Here is a 20,462-nt window from a genome sequence, read left to right on the forward strand (position 1 = left end):
CGGAGTAGCTTGTATGCAACAAATACTTCTCACCTTCCCCATCTGAGACAACAATTCTTGTTGTTTCTAAGCTGAGAGTGGATTTGTGATCAGCAAGCATGATTGCTAATGCTTATTCGGTGGACGCGGAAGAAATTCCGCCTTCTTCCCTTGGAATCTCGTAAGCGGGCCCCAATTTTCAGGACCCACCCATGATTGCATTGATTGCATCGATTGCATCCATTTGACCCCGCCATTGCTCGTCTCTACACATATATACCTTACGTGTACTCATCCTTGTCTCTCACATTTCGCTCACTATCACTGTCACTATCCCTTCATCTCAATCTCTCAGTCTCCTCCTTCACACATCAACTTCACTTCATCTCTTCACAACCCGCCAAAATGGTCCTCAAGCTCCACGGCCTCGCCATGTCGACCTGCACCAAGCGTGTGCAGGTTGTCCTCAACGAGAAGGGTGTCGACCACGAGTTCGTCCCCATCGACTTCGCCAAGGGCGAGCACAAGTCCGAGGCCTACCTCGCGAACCTCCAGCCCTTCGGCAAGGTGCCCGCGCTCGAGGACACCGAGACTGGAGTCAAGATCTTCGGTACCTTTACTTCTCCCCCCCCCTATGACCCTCGCTCCCTGCATTGCCAGCTCTAACCACCCCCCTTCTCTCCCGCTACAGAAAGCAGAGCCATCGGCCAATACATCGCCTCCAAGTACCGCGGCCAGGGCAACGAAGTCTCCCCCCCCGAGTCGGACCTGAAGGCCTTCGCTCTGTACCAGCAGGTACGTGGCCCACCCATACCCTGCCCCTCCTCCAATACAACCTTAGCCGGACCCTAACTTACACATCTGTAAACGCAGGCTCTCTCCGTCGAACAATCCTACTTCGACCCCGCCGTGTCCGGCATCGCATTCGAGAAGGTCTTCAAGGCGATGAAGGGTCTGGGCCAGACGGACGAGGGCCGCGTGCAGGCGCTGGTCGCCCAGCTGGACGCCGCCCTGCAGGGCTACGAGCGCATCCTGTCCAAACAAAAGTACCTGGCCGGTGACAGCGTGACCCTGGCCGACCTGTACCACCTCCCGTACGGCGCCTTCGTCGAGCCTTTCGGCTTCGCCGAGCTCCTGCCCAAGTACCCGCATACCCAGAAGTGGTGGGAGGAGCTGAAGGCCCGCGAGAGTTGGAAGAAGATCGCTGATGCTAAATAAGTAGCTAGCCTAGATTAGGGATTTTGTTTGAGTTATGAAGCGAATGATATCATTTTTTCCCACACGTTTTCGATCTATGCGAGAAAGGTGGCATTTTGGGAGGTTCGGGCCGTAGTAGAGCGGTCGGAAATGGTAAATGATTCAGAAGAATGTCTGCAGAGTTGATCGTCTGCGCTATCAGGGTGAGAGACATCGATACATGTACATTCCCACCTAATCCACCAATCCAGCTGGAAGTACCACTACGTAATCCACTGGCGCAGGCTCAACGCCATCCGGCTGTCCGACAATCTTCAACTCATCCCCCTTCTGGACCTTGACTCCTTGAAACGTGATCCGTGTCGCCGAGTGACCATCCATGTAGATGGAGGCAGAATTACCCAGCGAGTGGTTGCGGAAGTTGCCTACCCATTCGCCCACGACTTTGTCATTGAGACTCAGTGTCCAGCGCGACTCGCCACCGTATAGATCATAATAGTTGACGCCAATGTCGTACGTCCCCGTTGGAAAGTTGAGCGTAGTCTGCGCTGTCCCGGTTGTTGAATTCGATGTGGTCACAATGGCCGTCACATTCGAGGCCGTCTCGAACGGACTGACCGTGTACGGTTTGTATCCGTGCAGCGTCATGCTCTCCGCCTCAATACGCCAAGGATGATGACCCACCCGTCTCTTCTGGTCAGGGATGTCCGTAAGGTTATAATAGAAGTTGTTGATGGCATCCCGCCAGACGATTGAGTGCCCGGCTTGGTATATGAGTCGGTCAAGTACGGCGTCGTATCTTTCCTTATCAATCAGGTAGTTTAAGGATTTCCACTGTGTGATAAAAGTCTGCGCAGTTTCGGCACCGGCATAGTGGGCATCGTAAAAATGCTGGATTACAGTCTTGCCGGAGTGAAGCCGATGCGTCCAGGGGACATGGTGGAACCATAGAACCAGATCATCGGGAGTGGAATTGAGGTACTCATATCGTTGAGCAATCTCTGTAGGGTATTGACCTGTGTAGCCGGTTCCGTTCCCGACGGTTCGATCCATCCCTACGGACTCGTGGTCTGCTCGAGTCCACTGACCCCATCCGTTGTTGTCTTGGGAGGCCGGGTTTGGGCCGTAGTGAGTGTAAAGAATGTCTGTCAGGGTTTGGATGCCTAGATTTCCACTGTAGTTCTCATAGGCGGGCCAAGAGGCCATTGAGATGTTGGTGATGGTATTGATAATTTGAGGGTGTGATCCGAAGGTAAGCCGGATCCAGTCTTGCAAGATACGCTCCGAATCATCTTCCGGACTCCATGCAAGTCGACCATACGCGTATAGATTTGACATGGCAATGTGGCTGCCTAGCCATGTTGTATTGGTACCAACATTCACAACAGCCGCCCAGCCGCTAAGGGTGCGATTGAATCGTTCTCCGGATATAATGTCCCGGACGCGGGAGGGTTTGTGATCAACTCGAAGGTCGAAGTCGAGAATAGTCTTCCACAGGGGCGGAAGGTAGACGAGGTGATTCTGCTGACCCAGATACTCCTGGCTGACCTGGAGCTCAATGGCAGTATTGGTCTGGAACAGGTTGGCGAAAAGAGGCGATACGGGCTCGCGCACTTGGAAATCGATGGGCCCGTATTTGATTTGCACAACCACATTCTCCTCAAACTCGCCGTCTAGGTCTTTAAAGTACTGGACTGCTGCCTTAGCTCGGTCTGCCTTCCAATCTGACTCATTCAAGTTACTGTCGTAGACGAAGGCCCGGTACATAAGAATGCCCCCGTGCGGCTGAAGAGCTCGTGCGAAAAGATTTGCGCCTTGCGACAACGTCCGATTGTATGTGTTGGGGCCGGGCTGACCTTCGGAGTCAGCCTTGACTAGATACCCTGCCAGATCGGGAACATGATCATATAAGCTGTTTGTGATATTATTCCACCAGGCAACAACGTTTGCGTTGAGTGGATCGAAGGTGTCTAAGCCGCCGAGTGTTTCGGGAGATGCGAAGTTCAGCGATACGCCAATCTGGACACCGTAAGGTCGACATACATCTGCAATCCGAGCAAGTCCCTTCATATTTTCAGACGACAGTAGAGTTGCGTTCGCATTGACGTTATTGACGATCAAACCATTGATCCGCGTCGACGCAAGGAGGCGAGCATATTGCTTGACTGGTGCCAGGTCCTCAACGACCCGACCGTTCTTGAAAAAAATTGAGGATCCGCCGAAGCCTCTCTCAATCGAGCCATCCATGTTGTCCCACTGATTGACCCAACGTATTGGCGCATGGGGGTTGCTTGTATAGGCGACATGGGAGAAGTTTCCCTGGGCTAGCAGGGAAAGGTACTCGTATGCTCCATATAATGCCCCTCGCTCGCTCTGCCCCAAGATTTGGACAGATTTGCCAGCCGATCGCAAACAAAACCCATCTTGATCGAGTTCTGGAATGCCAATAGTGGCGTTGCATTTATGCCGGAATTCCTCAAGTGTCGCAACCAAGACCGAGGATGATGTGTCACAGCGTGATTGCGTGGTTGCCAGGTCTTTCGAGAAAATCGACTGGAATCCGGAGTTCAGCTCAGCGCCCGCTGTTTCAATTGGGCTTCCTTCGGTGCCATTGAATAGAGTAAGGTGTGAAGGTAGACCCTGCAGGCAAGAAGAATCACAGGGTACCGGAGCAAACCGCAACCAGCCAGCGAACCCATCCTCTGCCGCAGCCAAGGGCAGTAAAAGGCCCAATAATGAAAACGCGAAGCCAAACTGGACCATTGTATCATCCAATTTGGAAACAATGCGTTGAAGACAGCTTGAAGGCACAGTCAAGCATCTTTGCCATTCATATATGATGATCAACTAGTACTTAACTCCTCTCCCCGCATTATCGGACCACAAGCATGGGGAAGTGACCTCATGCTAAATGCTGCATTCAGGCTGTTATTGCCGACTAAGTTACCCGATGAAGCCGAGTAGATGTCAGCCATGTTGCTTAGTTGTGGGCTTACTGGGCTCATGGCTGAAGATAGCGCTGCCTTAGTGAGCTACCAGCTACGTTCATGGTTAGCAAAGTTTCAGCAAGTATAATGAGAATTGACATACAATCAGTCCGACCATGAACGATGTTTGAAGGGAAAATTAGCCAAATTTTGCCGAGAAACATGTTGTGCATCACTGGTTAGCCGACATGCAGCGTGTCTGCCACGGAGAATCTCCGGGAGTTGTGATGCAACATGGTGGAAGAACAGGCGATCGCCCATTTTAGGCAATTTACAATACAGCGCTCAGAATCGCGCTAGTCCGAAATGGTAAGCAATATACACGTGACTTTGATTTCTATATCAGGTATAGCGTGCTCTTTCCTTCCACCACCAAAGATCTAATATCATCAACACTTGCAAGTCAATCAGGACTTGTTCTCTGCACCCAGACATATAATCTCATGCTTGCCCGAAGGCTGTACTAGGCTGCACGAGCACTTGAATGAACACCAGCCATTTGTTGTGAGTATGGCTGCTAGCACTCCCACAACTGCCCGCAGCTTTCGGGCCCGCGCGGTATGCATCCTCGTCCCGCTGCTCAATACATTGAGTGAGATAGCAATTGACCGTTCATAGTGCGACAATTGTCGTCTTCGCAAGGTATATTCCTCTTCAAACAGATTAGACTTATGGTCCATCTCTGACAGCAGCACAATAGATCAAATGCGACAAGACTAGTCCCTGTTCCAGCTGTGGCACGCTGGGGATACCGTGCAGACCAGTTGGGGGACAGTCGACTGCTTCGGAGTCGCCTCGCACCAGTATACCAAATGACTAGTATGAAGCTATAAGCTCAATGTGGACAGCCTAAGCTGACTTGTCTCATAGTGAACACCGATTCTCTACGTTGCAGGAACAGCTTGCCACAATTCAGAAGACGCTCGAGAACATAACACGGTCTTCCAGCTCATCGAGCCCGGTCAAGCCGGCCCGGGAGCCGACTCCGCCGGGACCGACGATACCTCCATTCGAAGGTCACTCATCTTTCCATCATGAAACTCTCGTAGCTAGGGATGCTGCCTATTCTGCTGTGGACACTTCTCAGAATGGACAATTAGGCGACTACGTGTCAGCAGCACTTTCGTCTCTCAAAACCAGCCTCGATAGGCATCGCGCATCAGTAACGCATGGGGAGACGCGGCCCAACACTCAGCCGAAAGACCAACTACTTCCTGTAGAGTTGGTCATCGCTGTGGTAAAGAAAGTCAAAGGTTTGTTCGTACCTCCTTCCTTCCCCGTGATTGGCAATTGACCCAGGGCAGCGCAACCTCCGTTCACGTTGGTCAGTCAGTCTTGGATCGATGCATCTCGTATAGAGACTCTGTGTCACTCCATATACTTTCCACTCGATCCAGTTCCTGCTGGAACATATACACTGTTCTACGGGCTCTTCTTTTACATAATACGTGACTATTTTCACGCACAGGACCCTGACCTCGCGCGTTATGACTTATCATCAGCACTGGAAACATGTGAAAAACAGCTTGACTCAGGTCTCCGAGAACCCGCCATCATGGTTGAGCCAACCTTGGAGAAGATACAAGCACTGCTGATTGGAGTGAGTAGCTCAATTCTCATGCTTTACTTAATCTGACAGGCACAGATAACAAAATCACAAGAGGAATTTGACATTCAGCGGTGCTGGACATATTTATCGTTAGCTTTCAATATGTGCCAAACCATGGGACTACATCGGCGTACACCATTGAAAAACGACCCACTACCTATTGCAGAGGCTAAACGTCATGCCTTTTGGGCACTGTACACGATTGACAAAAACATCTCTCTTAACATCGGCCTGACGTCCCACTTTCAAGACCATGATATTGATGCCGACCTCTTCATGCCATCAGAAGACCCAAAGCAACGTCCATGGGATTTGATGAGTATTGTTCGCATGGAGTTTGCTAGTATTCAAGGGAAGGTCTACGATCAGCTATACTCAACGTCTGCTTGTCGGGCCAGCGATGAGCAGAGAACTGTAGCGATAGAAAAGCTTTCCTCAGACTTAGAGGCGGTTCGAGATAAATTGCTGACTGTAAAACCTGCCTCCGTCTCGTTAAGATTGATATCTAACACTGCCCACAGATCGACGTAAGCTTGGGTCTTTATGCTGACTCCCTACACGGCATTGCGGCTTGTGCTGATTTCATCGCTTATTCCGTGTTGACTGTCATCTATCGAGCCCAGACTCGACCAGGAGATGCCATGGCAATCTCATCGCGATGCTACGAGATCGCTACGTTAGCGCTTCACAGTCACCTCAAATGCTTTACATACTTCCGTGGCCGGCAAACCCACAAACAGACTGAATACGTGAATTGGTACGTTCCTTAATACCTAAAAAGCCAAATTCGACTTACCAGGTATAGGATATTGCTCTATCCTTCCTTTACACCTTTTGTCATTGTGTTCACCCACGCAATTACCACCGCAAGTGCGGTGGATCTAGCCCTTCTGCAGGACACTGTGAGCTCTTTGGAGCTTATCAAGGGTCTATCGCGGGGCTCAATGCATCTATATACAGTGTGCGAAGCATTTGTCAAGGCTGCTCAGGTTTTAGTCAAATCGCGACAAACATTGTCCGGCATCGAGCGTCACCAGGATGGGTCACTTGTCATGCCTGCCGCGCACGGGGCGGCCAACATTGCTTTCCCAGATGTCTCGTGGCCAGAAAACACCTTTGATTCTCTTATGAGCCAAACCGACATTTCCATGTTCTTGAACGACTTCATTGGCGCCAATCGATCGGTGATGGATATCTTGAATTCAGATTACATGAGTTAAATTATTCAGATGTGACTTATTATACATATGCGTCCACACGCCACGGTAGCGTCTTCGACGCCTTTCGTCTTCATCCTGGAATTACACTTCAGAAGACATACTATTGTGCTGTCAGTCGGAGGTCAACATTTAGTGGGTGGGAACAACTTACTGGGATGAACAAATACGGAACCCGTCGTTCGTACTCGCGCCATGCTTCTCCATATCTCTCCCGGCAGCGTTCGATATCACGACGAGCACGGTGGATAATCATGACAGTGAAAAATATGGAGTAGAACCAGGGAAATGGTGAGTTGAAGCCGGTGATCAGTCCCCATGAGAAGGCAAAAAACCAGTCACAGGTATAATGCACCTTTCGGGCCATTCCATCTGCCATATATCAGCCATCATTCCGAATTTATCGGTAGTTGAATTGACTTACACCAACCGCTGCACAAGATAGAGTCTCCAGTCTTGGTCGGAATCGACTCCGGGTTCTTCACAGCCCTCCATGGAAGCTGTGGGAATGTTCTGCGCGTCACAGAGACACCTCTCTCTTGAGCACGAAAGATGTTCTTTTGACTGTTGCATGTGTCCCATACCCAGTACATGAACAGATATAATGCAGCCCAAGCAGCCACAATCGATGGGTTCCATCGATATATTGATGGGTCGTGGTTCGCCAAATACAGGGTGCAATGGCAGTAGCTCATAGGCACACCTGCGAGGTTCCAGAAAATGAGCATGAAGCCCCATTTCTCATAATACATGTCCCTAGCCTCGATCAGTCCAGCCCGTACTGAAGCTTCTGGAAACACCTACCAGCTAGTGATGATCAGCTCTTCGCCTTTCGCACAAGCATTCGCGTACAAGAAGTGTGCCATGAGCAGGAAAGCGACCTCTCCCGAGACGAACCCAAGCTCTTCCCATTGTTTCAATGCCGTGCCCAAGGTCAACAAGAACAGTATGTACCACGGAATGCGAACCTCGAAGAACATCTTCATGTCAATCCATTGGAACAAACGGGGATTAAGCTCCGCTCCCATAAAGAAGTCATAGACATGCGATCCTGTCATCCGATGCTGGCATCCCCTCATTAGGGCGGAGGCATACGCGACGATAGAAACCAGAAACCCTGAGCAAATGGCGACGGACATTAGGGGACCAAACTCGGTGATGAGGGTGGTCAATGGGAAAAACCCGGTGAAATGCAAGGCCAGCGCGGCCACGATGGTGACGTACCAGGAGGCGGCCGCTGAGCAATAATAATCGAGTTGCTTGCCATTTAGGTGTGGCAGGCACTTTCCTTTGCCATATACACCGGGCAGATAGAGGTATCCGAGTCCTTCCAACACGAGAAACGTCCAGTATATGGCCCAAGCTTTGCGATGAGGGAAGGCATATGTATAGGCGAGGTCGAAGAGATGTGATGCAAATTCAGCAAGTGATTCTTCGGGGTTTGGCAAGGGAAGTTGGCCGTCATAGAACGTCGCCCCGATGTACATATAGTACATGAGGAGTGGAAAGCCAATCATGAGAAGCGCAACTCCTGGAGCACCTCCGAACTCGAAAGTGATCAGTTCATCCTCACTGGAATTGCTGGTCGACTTGAGTTGTTCTGTTCTTTGACGAGCTCGATGGATTTCGGGCTGTTGGCTGTAACCCGTGAGTGTCAGTCAGTATACCGTTCATTCGGCTCGGATGAATGGCACGAACCTGACAGCAGTACTGATCGCGGACATTTCGATGCTTATGATAATTCGGCCAGGGCTTAAGACAAGAATAGCCCCTGAGATTTATACTCAACCATTAACTCCCATTTCCATAGTCCTAGACTGTGAGCGTGCTTTCCGTGCTTTCCGTTCTCTCCGTGCCCTCCGTGTTCTCCGCGGAGCCCGCGGACTCCCTGGCCGCCCTGGTCGCTGCCGATTACTGCCTGGGGCAAGCGATGGAAATTTCGACTCTTGGGTCCTTATTGCTCTGCCTTTGTTAAAGAGTGCTTTGGGAGCCGATTATCCCATCAGTCTCTTTAAGTCGTTCCGGACTATTGAACGGTGTTATGCGCGCCATTGTGTCTAGGGTGGACCGTCGCGCATTAAGGAAACTATTCTGATTCTTAATTTCAGTCTTCAGCCTTTGCCTGTTATGATGGACGGATCGCCTTTTGTACAAGTATAGATTCTCGTTTGAGTGATCTGATTGCATAGCAGGGAACGACCTCTGTCTCCAGTATAAGGAAATCTCCACGAGCCAGTATCCAGCCTCCACACTGGCCACAAGCTCTCTTCCAAGACCTTTCCATAACCGCCCGACCATGAGCCAGGCAGACACCAATATTGCTTGTCACATTTATCTCAGTCTCTCTCAATTATAATTTGTGGCCCTACAGCCCTATGGGTTTTATTCTGCATGGGCTGTCCCGCCCGCGGCGGCAAGCTGGACCCCATGATTGGTCCAACATGAAAACCGCTCACCTCTTACTCTCAGGATCTTCCCAATCCACCCCCAGCTAAGCTTTCTTACTGGGATCACAGCGCGTCTCATATGCAGGTGACGGGCCTCGTCTGTGATGTATCAGCCATCGCCCGCATAGTCGATGTCTGGCCCCCTCACTCCTCACCCACGTCGCACCTGCCGAATCACACCCTGGAGTATAGCGCCCAGCAGCATGACTAGCATGCGATCTCGTTGGCGGACTCCAGAGCCCTCCCTGCTAGGCCTCCAGAATATGATTGCCTAACGATGGAAGCTGGAGTTGATCGAAGGGGAAAGGAGATATAACCAGTGTCCCCGACCGAGCGGATGCATCTCTAACTCTGAGCACAAGCACAACTCCGAGCCTCTGCGCACGTCAGCCATTTTGATCATCAGATCCATATAAACATCCCCTAAAGCCTTCGGTACCCGACCAACCCGGGACAGCACCTGGGACAAATCCACATCATGGGCGTCGCCAAGATCATCGGCAAGGTCATCATCATTCCCATCCTCTTCTGCATCTTCGTCGGATGCGTCATATACTTCCTCATCAAGTATCGACGGGACCGCAAGCGCGAGAAGAAGGAGGATGCGATCCGCGCCCAGCAGTTTCAGCAACAGCAGCAATACGTGCAGTATCAGACGCAGCAGGCGGTGGCGGCGCAGTACGGGCAGTCGCCGTACTACCATCAAGCGACCGCCGACGACTCGACGATGAAGAGGCCCGAGCCGGTGTTCTATCCGGTGCAGGCTCATGCGGGGACGGAGGGGGTTTGACTGAGAAACTGTCAGAAGGTGAGTGGATAAATCTGAGTATAGTGTAACGGAAAAAGGGAAGGGAGGTTGCTGATTCCTTGTGGAATATAGTTTGCTCGTTCGTGGTGGTTTTGATACCTATTTCTTGAATCATAAGTGAAGACCTCGTGGTTGGTTGCATGCTGGGCTGTACGGCACTGGCTTGGATCTGAGGGAGGCAATTCTTTGAGTACATGTTGTTTTTAGTATTGTTCGTTTGCCGATGCTGTACATGACACATGAAATTCTTCACTTTGCGAGATCTATTCGAAGGTCGATGGAGGATTTCTGGTTATAGTGGGTGTCCCTAGCCGCAAGTCTTTTTGATTCAGCCCAGTCTCATCTCTTGTCCCGACCTGCCTATTGACCGATGCTCCGGTCTCTGAGCCCCTCTCAAGGACTAAATCCCCATCTGGCAGAGCACTGTACACTCAAAACCTCAAGCCTCGCCTCTGATCGAGGAACTAGACCAGTAAGTTAGTCTAATTGTCATCAGAGAATCCAACAAACCCCCATATCCAGCCCCGCTCCACCGCGACCGACGCAGTTCCAAGAATACGCACCAACAAACCCCTCTCCCGAAAACCCCGAACCACCAAAGAAAGGTTCACCTATACCACAATGCAGACTGTAATTACTATAGTGTTCCTAGTGGTGACCCCGAATCTACTTAACCCATAGACCCCTTTTGGTGTAGGGAAGACATGACTCAGGCCCCCGTCCCAAATATATTAATTAATCTGACTCTCCGCCCCTCTCACAGAGCCAAAACCTGATACACTCCGGAATGAATCTGAGTCAGGGGCTTTGTTTCTTCTACCGGACCCTGGATATCGGCTCCGATCGAGAGAAACACTCCCTGAAAGACGGGGGCAATCCGGAGATTGATTTTATGGAATTTTGATCTAGTGGTGTTTCGGAGGGTTGGGAAGGGTTGCGGATGTAGTGTAGGAGGCGGACCGAGGGATTGCATGATCGTGGTGTTTCTCGCTGAGGCGGGGGGAATAGATTGATTGATAAGGGGGCTTTTCTTTTTGGGAGAGGTGTTTGTCGGGAATCGGGTTATGTGCCACGGGTTTTGAGGGCATACTTAGTACCAACCTACAATTGTTTGATTTTCTTGGTGAGATGATCGATAACTAGAGTGTGGTGGTGTAGTAAGGTACTGGGGTGGACGCGTCGAGCACGTGTCTCAGACCACACGCCACGTTCTTACCGACGCAGACCAAGGCCTGGCGTTCTTCCCCTCATAAACTTCGCTCCTACAGTACCTAGTACTTCGAAGCGCAGGCCTCAAGTGGACCGGAATCTGTCATAGGTTGACTCGCCAAAGGCGACAATCAAGGCGAAAACTTATATTCAAATCATGATCATTCTTCGTTAATGAAACGCTACAAAGCACAAACCCCAATACACTTTGCGAGGGGTCGGAGGAGACGACTGATCGGTCGAGAATAAAGTTTCTCTCACAACCTTCCACGGATCTCGGCCTCTTCCTGCTCATGGGCAGGCTTGTAGTCCACATAGCAGACACTGTTGTCCTCGAACGGCCCATAGAACCGACTGCGGTCGTACGGTGTGAAGGGGATCCCCTTGTACAGCCTCTCTACCAGGTCCGGGTTGCTCGTGAAGTAGCGGCCATACAGCAGGGCGTCGTAGCGACCGGACTCAAGCACATTCCACGAATTGGTCTGATCCCATCCGCCAGCGGAGAAGAACGGTGTGGAGCCGAAGATTTTCCGGAAGGAGGAGAGGTCGACGTCGGAGAGACCCCAGCTCTGGAGGAAGGTATCTTTCTCGGCCACGGAGAAGATTTGTTCGTATCTCTGTATTCATAACGTAAGAGTTTAGCTGGAGATCTCTGCACGAGAGGGGTCTGCCGCCTTCAGGGAGAGGTAAAGAGAGAGAGGGGATGCTGACCGGCTCAATGAAGCTGACATATGATAGGTTGGGCAGCGCTTGTTTTAGCGATGCGCATAGGAATGTCCAGGTCTCCATGCGCTGCTCGCCGCGCGCCTGGTTGAAGAGGCCGAAAGGCGAGAGACGGATGGCAAGGTTCTCTTCGCCGACCGTCTGTGCGAGCTCATTCATCAGCTCGAGGACGAACTGACAACGCTTCTCGGGACTGCCACCGTACGCATCGGTACGCTTGTTGATGTTCGAGCTCAGAAACTGCTCGGGAAGATATCCATTGCCACCGTGGATCTCGACGCCGTCGAATCCGATCTCCATTGCAGTCTTAGCGGCCTCGCAATAGTCCCGAATGGTCTGCTTGATGTGGGGAACGCTCATTCCGATGGGTGGGTGGTCTGCGTAGCGCACTGGCTCGGTCGAGCCCACCGGGGGGTGCGAATAACATTCTGTGGGCGAGTCCCAGACACTGGCGGAGGGACAGACGGCGGGCGATCCAGTCATCTGAGGGATTGTGGCACGGCCGGCGTGCCAGAGCTGGCAGTAAATGTATCCGCCTTTGGCGTGGACAGCTTCAACGACAGCTTTCCATCCTGCAGCCTGTTTCTTGGTGAAGAGACCGGGAACACCTGGCATGCCATTACTCTGGCGGAGAGGTTAGACATCGATTCGTATGGCGAAAGAGGTAAAAGGTCAGGTCGGATCTAATTACCTCGAGCGATGGGGGAATGCCCTCGGAGATGATCAATCCCCCTGGCGTTGCGCGTTGGCGATAGTACTCGACTATCAATTGTCCGGGATACCAGATCCGATTGGGATTCTCAGGCGTGCTGATCCGGTTCAGAGGCTCGCCCCGGTTGCGCGTCAAAGGGGCATGCACCACTCGGTGGCTGAGTTTGATCTTGCCATTAGCGATGGCCAGGGGCTGGAAGAGCTTGGACTGTTCTCGAAGAAGCTGATCGCCAGTCATGACTGCTATATTTGTGTGCACGGTGGGTTAAGGTTCTGTGCGATGGATGCAGTGGCTGCAGTGGCTGCAGGCAGAGATGAACAGTGGTTCTTGCGAAGGCACAGTTTCTCAGAAAGGGGAGCAGGATTGGGGAAACCATGGACAGCAATGGCCACCGCAGTGGGCTTTTCATCCCACCGGCCGGATCATGGACTTTTCTTCCTCTCGAGGCCCGCTTCCCTCTCCTCTTTGGTTGCTGGTCCGGCCATGGCCCGATGGAGGGGTGTTAAACGGGGACCAACAGGTGCCATTTCCATAACAGGCATGACAGATGGAGCCTGACAGGTTTGGGACCTTTGGGTCGTGTGGGAATATCCAACCAGCGACGAAGAGACGACACGAGAAATTATGGAGAGAGGGAGACACGGGTTGAACCTTGGGCAGTGGAGCGGATTGTCTGCTAGGCCATTGACCCGTGTTTCCGGCTGGCCGAGGAGGGGACGGTGGGTGACTAACGACGATCTGTTTTATTGTTGGCGTCTCCTTGTTGTGCTCCTTGAAGATTGTGATGTTGATGTTTGTGCGGATATGAGAGCTTGGGAAAGTGGAGGAGGAAACAATGTCAATAATGATCTGACATATAGACCCATGTGGTCAACCGTGCAGTCGACGACTGTCAACATCCCTGCCTTGCCCGTTGTACCAGCACCTACCGTCACCCATATGCCTGGTACGTAAACACACAATCACCCATCCACCCCTTTGACCCTGGCAGCGGAAACGCCAACCAACGACCGCCTCACTCCAGCCATTCCCGACTGAGCCGAGGTGAGATCTCCACTTCTCGGCCAGAAGCGAAAGTCAAAAACCAGGCCCGATCGGCTTGGCACGCATTTAGTCGCTTTAGGGCTTTTTCGAGCACGCGTCGGCGTCTCAGCCAAGTCCACCAGATTTTGATGAACTGACCCATTGACACTTGCTGCCTGCTGCGTACTCGGAACGCAGCAAATTTTCCCTTGTGGCACCCCCGAAAGACCGAAACATCTTCCATTCGAGGGTGTATGAAAGGACTTCACTGGCCAGTCCGACCGACGACTGTTCCAGAGGACCCAACTCAACCAAATAATGAACCATCCTAGCGCGGCTGGACGTTCACTCCATGATTGACGCTTGCATAAGTGGTTTGAGTGGCGAAACTCTAGAGATTGTTTATTTGCGCCATGGACGTCGCGTGAATTGCGCCGATGCAGTAGTGTGCAAAGCTATTTGCACCGATTTCCTCAGTAGTGGTGGCGTCGCCAATAGCCCGTCGTCGTCGCGCCGCTTGCATTTCCCCTAAACTGTAACATCGCGGGCTCTCACGGGGCTGAAGGATGAATGATCTCCGGAGGATGAAGAGGAAATTAATCTAAACCAATTAGATTAGCCTGCGGCTGAAAACATCGGAAGTTCGGATATTGATGTCTGATGTGAGTGAAAATTCTGTCCCTGCTAATTTGAGGACACTGGAGATAGGAGATGAGTTAGTCGTATAGTAGAGAGAGTTGAAGGCGTAGCTGGATTGAATGGGTAGACGCTACAGTAGGAACTACTAGGTACCGTGTGTTGCATTCTGGATCAGGTAATTGACAGCGACCACAACAATCGTCATCACGACCTCGTGTTCACGGCGATCTGACCCGTCCCTTTACTTCTACGTACTCCTTCGTTTAGACTACGTACAGGCACTGCATCCGATCCGCTCATTCTCCTCTTTAGATTTCTTGTTCATCTTTTCCCAAACCAGCAATCAAGATGGATATCATTTTCTGCACCTATCACAATCGATCTGCTGTGGAGGCTCTACCTACACGATCTTTCGAATCTCGAGCTCCTTGACCCAGTGACCAACCAGCTGGTTTCAACCGCCCAATCTCCCAGTCTCCCTTTCTCGAATCCTACCCCTGGCATTCTGCCCTGTCAGCTTAAGGTTTTCCTCTACGTTTTCTCAATCGCGACTGAGTGGGTCGATCAAGTCGACGGTTCGACTGCTGTTCACACTGTGACTGGAGGCCATTCAACTCGGCTTCCTTTTCCCATCTTCCGACCCAAACTTGAGCTTCTCTAGACACTCGCCTGGCGCCTATCAGAGTCGCCACGGTGGGCATCATCAGTGCTTGTCCCTGGGAGAAAGACTAGGCGCAATGACACTCGGACGATGGAGCTGGGACTCGCCTATTTATTTATAATACAAATGAGACTGGCTCCCCCACCGAACGTGCGATGGGGTTCTGAATCCTTTTCGTCAATGCTGTGTCGACCTCTGGGGATTCATTCGCTACTATCCCTTTTACCCCAGGCGTCATGACCGTGAACGATCCAAAGGATGTCTTGAACACCATCAACTTCGTCACACAGTGCTTGTGTATCCCTATCGTCAGTGTCTTTGTAATCCTGCGGTTCGCGATTCGTACATACTACAAGCAATGGGTGGGAGTGGAAGATTGTACGTTAAAAGATCTACAGATCACTTGCTCAGATTGTTAACATTTCCCAGGGTCTTGTCTCGCAGCATGGGTACGGCGGACCTGAAAAGCTGGAGATCTTTGTGAATGAGGATTGACTCCTATTAGATTCTGTTTATGGGGTACTGTTCCGTCTCAATTATAGGTGAGCCCTCCAGAGCCCATTACACTGCAATCGACTGACGCAGCATTCAGTGGGAAAATATGGGGGAGGGTACCACATTGATGATGTTTCGACTGCACACCAAGTCCTTTTCCGCAAGGTATTTTGAACTGAGCCTCGATAACTTACGATTTTTGACCTCCATCTCTCAGTTTTGCTATGTCGCCACCGTCCTCTACTGCCCCATGGCCCTGCTGGTCAAAGTCGCTCTCCTCTCCATCTTAACTCGCATCTTCGCTCCGTATCGCACCAAGATTCTCATGATCTACTTCTTTCTGGCCTGTCTGTTTGTCTACTATATTATCGCCGAGATTGTGAAAATCCGGATGTGCGACCCTATCCCAGGATACTGGACGGGTAACCCCAAGGCCAAATGTATGGACCAACAAGCCGCGCTCATCGCCGACTCAGTCATTAGTGTTGTCTCCGACCTGATTATCCTGATCTTGCCTCTTCCTTTGACGTGGTCTTTGCAAATGTCCCGCAGCAAGAAAATGCGAGTCATTGGTATGCTTTCGGCTGGTGGACTGGCCACAGCGTTCAGTCTTTACCGTTTGGTTTTGGTGGTCAGAGATGGCAGCTCAAGAGATATGACCATTGTATTTATTTGTGTCATTCTGTCTGGGTAAGGCTTCGATTCCCGCTCATATCAGCTTTCAATGATTTGAAGCATTCAGCCTAACTGACTGGTAAACAGCAATGCGGAGGGTGGGGTCGCCCTGATATGCGCTTGCCTTCCCACCATCAACATTCTCGTCAACAAGCTCCGCAAGAAGGGCTATTACAGTTCCGACCGTTACGAGCCCACCTCATCCTTGCAACTGAGTAAGATGAAGAACGGGGGCAGTAAGAGGTTTTCTTTGGGCACGTCACGTCGAGCCGATGGACTCGAATCTGCTTCGGATCAAAGTCACCTTATTTCCTTTGCTGGTGGGCCTGATGTTGCCTCCAGTGTGGAAACAGGCGGTATTCATAAGACGGTTGACGTATCACAGACTGTTGAGGTCATGGCAGATAGGGAGCACTAGGTTGGAGTCACTTGGGGGTTACTTTCGTTTTCTTTTCCTATGTTATGGGATATACCACTGGCCGTGCTTAACGAGACTAATATTCTTCTTGCAGTCATGATTCTGGGTGGAGGTTTAGCTAGAACATGTATAAATAGACTACCTAAGCTATAATGATGAGCATATACCTCCATGAACCCTTAGCTGGGCATATAAGCAGGAAAAGCAGAAGACGGGGCAAGAACACCACCAAACCTGAAGAACACAACCAACCCATCGCCAGCTCACATGACTCGCCACTGCAACTACCTGCCTACTCGGTACAAGGTACTCCGTACTTTACCACTATCACTGCTACTTAATGACCACCTTACCCCGTCTGCTAATCATCATCAAACTAGCTCCCCAAAACATCCATGCTAGACCCAATCGTTGACTCAGACATCCCTGCTGCAGGGCTTGCGTGATTCAGTGACACAAGAGCCATGTCTTATCTTGACACTTCCAACCAAGCTTTACCAAGCAAAAACAAGCCTTGTGTGCAATACTAGGTCTCAAACATCCTCACTTCCAGTCAGACAGTCCAGGCGCCAACACCGGGTCACTTAGAGTACCAATCCGTTCCGATTATCTATCTGTCACGCCATGCAAGCATGAACGGGCGTGACGTTACAACTACTTACGGTAGCAACCTTGACCGAGGTTCTGGTGCACGCAACGAGAGCAGACGAGATAGGATACAATCGGCTATCTACCTATGCTGATTTGTCCACCCTGGCCGTGTCTTCTGACTGCCTTGAAACCTCTACATTTAAAATAATGCTAACCTCGTTTTCCCGAAAGGTAGCACACCTCCTTCATCACTTCGACGTGCTCAAATCCTTCTCCAGGGTTGCCAAAGAGCTCTGAGACCGACCCTCAGTCGTGATAGTGAGCCATAGGAAGAAAGGAATAAGCATGTTGAGAGCAGCCTTAAGCATGCGACGTTGTCAGCTAAGCCAGTGACATTACAGACAATATCAGGATAATGCCTAGTTCACTATCTAGATTGACGTGAGTGCACCTCCAGAGAAGACCCCATCTCGCAACATACGCGACATTTATTTTCTTTTTTATTATCCGCCCCCCTTTCCTCCCCTCTATCTATTAAAATGTGGTGGTCGGCAGGGAAATCAGAATAATGTTCTTATCATCCCATTGGACTATGCTGAAGGAATAGTGTTGATTCACCATCAGCCTCGTCAGCACTGCGATACGGTTCGATACTGTCAAACGAATAGGTGACGAGCCAAGCCTTTGTTTCCACTTACCAAGAAACCAAAGTTCTCTTTTATCCGAGTGTACTTCCGGTGAAGTGCTCCGTGCTTTCCTCTGGCGCACCAAAGCTATCTTATTTCCAAAGGTACGCAGCATGATGGAAATTTACCCACACCCAATGGTACTTTCTCCGTTGTCTGAATGTGATTGTCTCTTTCCCAAAGCCTCGCCTTCTTCCCCTCTCCTGACCTGCGCGGTTGCTGCCATCATAGAAGCATCTCCGTCGGGAAACCGTAGCACCAGCCGCATCACAAGCAGGACGAGCCCGATAGACACAGTGGCACGCTTCGTCACCCCCCTAGCAATCAAGCTCATATGCAATCGCAAGCCTATCAATAGGCTCGAACCAGACATTCAACTTATCATCCTCATTAGGACGCTCCAGCGGTCAGCTAGAGCTACAGCTGGGCATGTTGGTGAACATTATTAGCCGCATCTGTGAATTCTCTGTAGAGAGGGGCTATTTGATACTTACGTATCAATCAGAATCACGGTAAAGACTGAGACTCCATTAACCGTGTCTCCGGGCCGGGTCCGGACCTCTGCTCTCCTTTGTTCTCCCTGATCTCCCCGGTTTCTTCCTTTCTCTTGGCAGCGGTGCTTGGCAGATGCCGACCTAAGTCTAGACTAGACTGCAGTCTTTAGGCTGCAATGCAAGCGAGGGTCCGAGGTGGGCGTGGTGAGTGGTGATTCTCATTCAGCAGCCCCCAACACCTCGGCCTGCCGCAGGCCCGCGGAGTCCTTTGTTTTGGTGTTTTGATGTTTTGACGGATGGACCGGGTCACGGTCCGTCCCTTTTTTTTTTCTTCGCAGTGGAGAACCGACCAGTCGACTCAACCGGCATCCACTCTTATTCCGTGCTCTATTAAAGTTCGATTCGTGGCTAGTTACGGACAATTAATTTGTCGTGCTATGAGACAGGCAACGCGTTCTTACTCAACACTTTTTTTTGTCTGGTAGGAACGCCGCCTCTCCCACTACCGATGTGGTAGAGCTCAACATTTATCGCCCAGACAAACAAATGCGAGCGTTATTCGAAGCTTAGGGCCATAAAAACACCACCAAATCTTCAGCCAGCCGCCGAAAATAGAGCCCGGGGTTAGCATGGATAACGAACACCTGGTAGGTTTACCCGGTTAATGACAACATAGAATTATCAATCGCATTGTCCAACATTTGACTAAGAGTACCAGTCAAATCCTACTTCTAGACACCACAGCAAGCCCACCAATAATCCCTTCCTCTTCGAGACCCTTGCCCAGCTCCTTCCCCCGCCTCGCCGAAATATGGATAGACGCCCAGCCAAAGCCAATGAGCCAGCCGAGGAGCCACGCACCACGACTCTGTTTTTCCAAGCATACATACTGAATTGATGATGTTACCTTATTGCATGCTTCCCTATCTTTCTAGCGCAATCGAGGACAAGATATCCAGTCAGTGTCATCACTCTATCTTCTCTGAGCTCTGCAGGAAACCCACGGCCAGACTCTGCAGAACAATCTACTTTCAACCATTCGCGTTAAGAACGATAAGCGCCCATTTCACGCAATTGCATATTTCCCTTCTACCGGACTAGGGTCTCCCCTCTTTCTAATATTGTTGATAAGCTTAACTTACCTTTCGAAACTCGTTCGGGGTTAGCAAACGCGCTAGTACTGGGTTCCTTCTGGATCCCAAAGACAAAAGACGGCGTCGCTGATGGTTGTTTATGACGTTGATGGATCATCACCTGTATGTCCTTCAAGCCTTTGATGTGCTAACTCAGTAGCTGGCTCACCTCAATGGTCCGAGATTGGCGCGGATTGTGAGCCATCGTCTTAGTCGAGGTTTGGAGCCCAGTGGCGTTTAGGACAAAGATACGGCATATTCCTCCACCACCGAGTCAGGTACAGTCCTGTTTCGCCGTCCACTTTCATGCGGTATCGGAGAATTTCCGGGCTGATCAAGCTAGGGCCATAGTGCCCAGGGTTGCTACTCTGTTCTGCTGCTGAATTTCGCCTTCTGATCGGATCGAAACAGGGCAGGGATCGCCGACAATCTGAGTCAAAGCAAAGGATTCTTTGATTCAAGCCAAAAGACCAAACGGAGACACTGAATTAACCGAGTATACATCCTGCCGACATTACTCTCTCCCGACAAAGGTAATATCCGGCGATAACAGCACAGGTCACCCTGCAACACCAGCAATACCAGCAGCATGTTCGGTGTCTTGGTGCTACGCAGGAAGCAAGCCCCCCAAACATCCTTCCGGTCTCGCCGGTTCTATATGCGTGGGGGAGGATATGGGGAGCCTTAGAAAGAAAACGCAAGCAAGTGGCGACTGTACCTGCTCCGGAGGGCGGAAAGGAGAAGAGCTTCTTGGCCCTG

At 50.9% G+C, this 20,462-nt stretch overlaps 7 protein-coding genes across 7 annotated transcripts; 4 read left to right on the forward strand and 3 right to left on the reverse strand.

The window, feature by feature from the left end:
- Window positions 1-384: 384 nt before the first annotated feature.
- ASPACDRAFT_25597 (uncharacterized protein) lies at window positions 385-1,197 on the forward strand (the record flags this gene model as incomplete). The annotated part of the gene is made up of 3 exons (XM_020199349.1): window positions 385-589; window positions 671-774; window positions 853-1,197. The coding sequence occupies 3 exons, from the start codon at window positions 385-387 to the stop codon at window positions 1,195-1,197; spliced, it is 654 nt and encodes a 217-aa protein (XP_020057892.1).
- Window positions 1,198-1,410: 213 nt separating this feature from the next.
- aguA (alpha-glucuronidase) lies at window positions 1,411-3,939 on the reverse strand (the record flags this gene model as incomplete). The annotated part of the gene is made up of 1 exon (XM_020199351.1): window positions 1,411-3,939. The coding sequence occupies one exon, from the start codon at window positions 3,937-3,939 to the stop codon at window positions 1,411-1,413; it is 2,529 nt and encodes an 842-aa protein (XP_020057893.1).
- Window positions 3,940-4,673: 734 nt separating this feature from the next.
- ASPACDRAFT_51370 (transcription factor domain-containing protein) lies at window positions 4,674-6,992 on the forward strand (the record flags this gene model as incomplete). Its single annotated transcript, XM_020202474.1, has 7 exons — window positions 4,674-4,721; window positions 4,864-4,982; window positions 5,034-5,416; window positions 5,468-5,763; window positions 5,803-6,243; window positions 6,294-6,529; window positions 6,578-6,992. The coding sequence occupies 7 exons, from the start codon at window positions 4,674-4,676 to the stop codon at window positions 6,990-6,992; spliced, it is 1,938 nt and encodes a 645-aa protein (XP_020057894.1).
- An 88-nt stretch (window positions 6,993-7,080) lies between these two features.
- Window positions 7,081-8,713, reverse strand: erg4A (c-24(28) sterol reductase; the record flags this gene model as incomplete). The annotated part of the gene is made up of 5 exons (XM_020203427.1): window positions 7,081-7,092; window positions 7,144-7,361; window positions 7,414-7,745; window positions 7,794-8,627; window positions 8,688-8,713. The coding sequence occupies 5 exons, from the start codon at window positions 8,711-8,713 to the stop codon at window positions 7,081-7,083; spliced, it is 1,422 nt and encodes a 473-aa protein (XP_020057895.1).
- Window positions 8,714-9,914: 1,201 nt separating this feature from the next.
- Window positions 9,915-10,226, forward strand: ASPACDRAFT_59241 (uncharacterized protein; the record flags this gene model as incomplete). Its single annotated transcript, XM_020203428.1, has 1 exon — window positions 9,915-10,226. One exon carries the CDS (start codon window positions 9,915-9,917, stop codon window positions 10,224-10,226), a length of 312 nt encoding a protein of 103 aa, XP_020057896.1.
- A 1,484-nt stretch (window positions 10,227-11,710) lies between these two features.
- ASPACDRAFT_26655 (alkene reductase) lies at window positions 11,711-13,125 on the reverse strand (the record flags this gene model as incomplete). Its single annotated transcript, XM_020199439.1, has 3 exons — window positions 11,711-12,070; window positions 12,165-12,800; window positions 12,868-13,125. The coding sequence occupies 3 exons, from the start codon at window positions 13,123-13,125 to the stop codon at window positions 11,711-11,713; spliced, it is 1,254 nt and encodes a 417-aa protein (XP_020057897.1).
- Window positions 13,126-15,082: 1,957 nt separating this feature from the next.
- On the forward strand, window positions 15,083-16,972 carry ASPACDRAFT_77276 (uncharacterized protein). The gene is made up of 6 exons (XM_020204925.1): window positions 15,083-15,589; window positions 15,641-15,660; window positions 15,717-15,753; window positions 15,804-15,871; window positions 15,924-16,396; window positions 16,469-16,972. Exons 1-6 carry the CDS (start codon window positions 15,448-15,450, stop codon window positions 16,797-16,799), a joined length of 1,071 nt encoding a protein of 356 aa, XP_020057898.1. The 5' UTR covers window positions 15,083-15,447; the 3' UTR covers window positions 16,800-16,972.
- The last annotated feature ends 3,490 nt before the right edge of the window (window positions 16,973-20,462 follow it).

This window comes from Aspergillus aculeatus, assembly GCF_001890905.1.
Source record: "Aspergillus aculeatus ATCC 16872 unplaced genomic scaffold ASPACscaffold_5, whole genome shotgun sequence".
NCBI lineage: Eukaryota > Fungi > Ascomycota > Eurotiomycetes > Eurotiales > Aspergillaceae > Aspergillus > Aspergillus aculeatus.

What these genes read in the sequence shown, in the direction of transcription:
- ASPACDRAFT_77276 (XM_020204925.1), top strand. Translation starts at nt 15,448, where the DNA reads ATGACCGTGAACGATCCAAAGGATGTCTTGAACACCATCAACTTCGTC. An exon ending in GGTCTTGTCTCGCAGCATGG is followed by an intron (nt 15,661 to 15,716) that starts GTACGGCGGACC and finishes GACTCCTATTAG; the next exon opens with ATTCTGTTTATGGGGTACTG. An exon ending in CTGTTCCGTCTCAATTATAG is followed by an intron (nt 15,754 to 15,803) that starts GTGAGCCCTCCA and finishes CGCAGCATTCAG; the next exon opens with TGGGAAAATATGGGGGAGGG.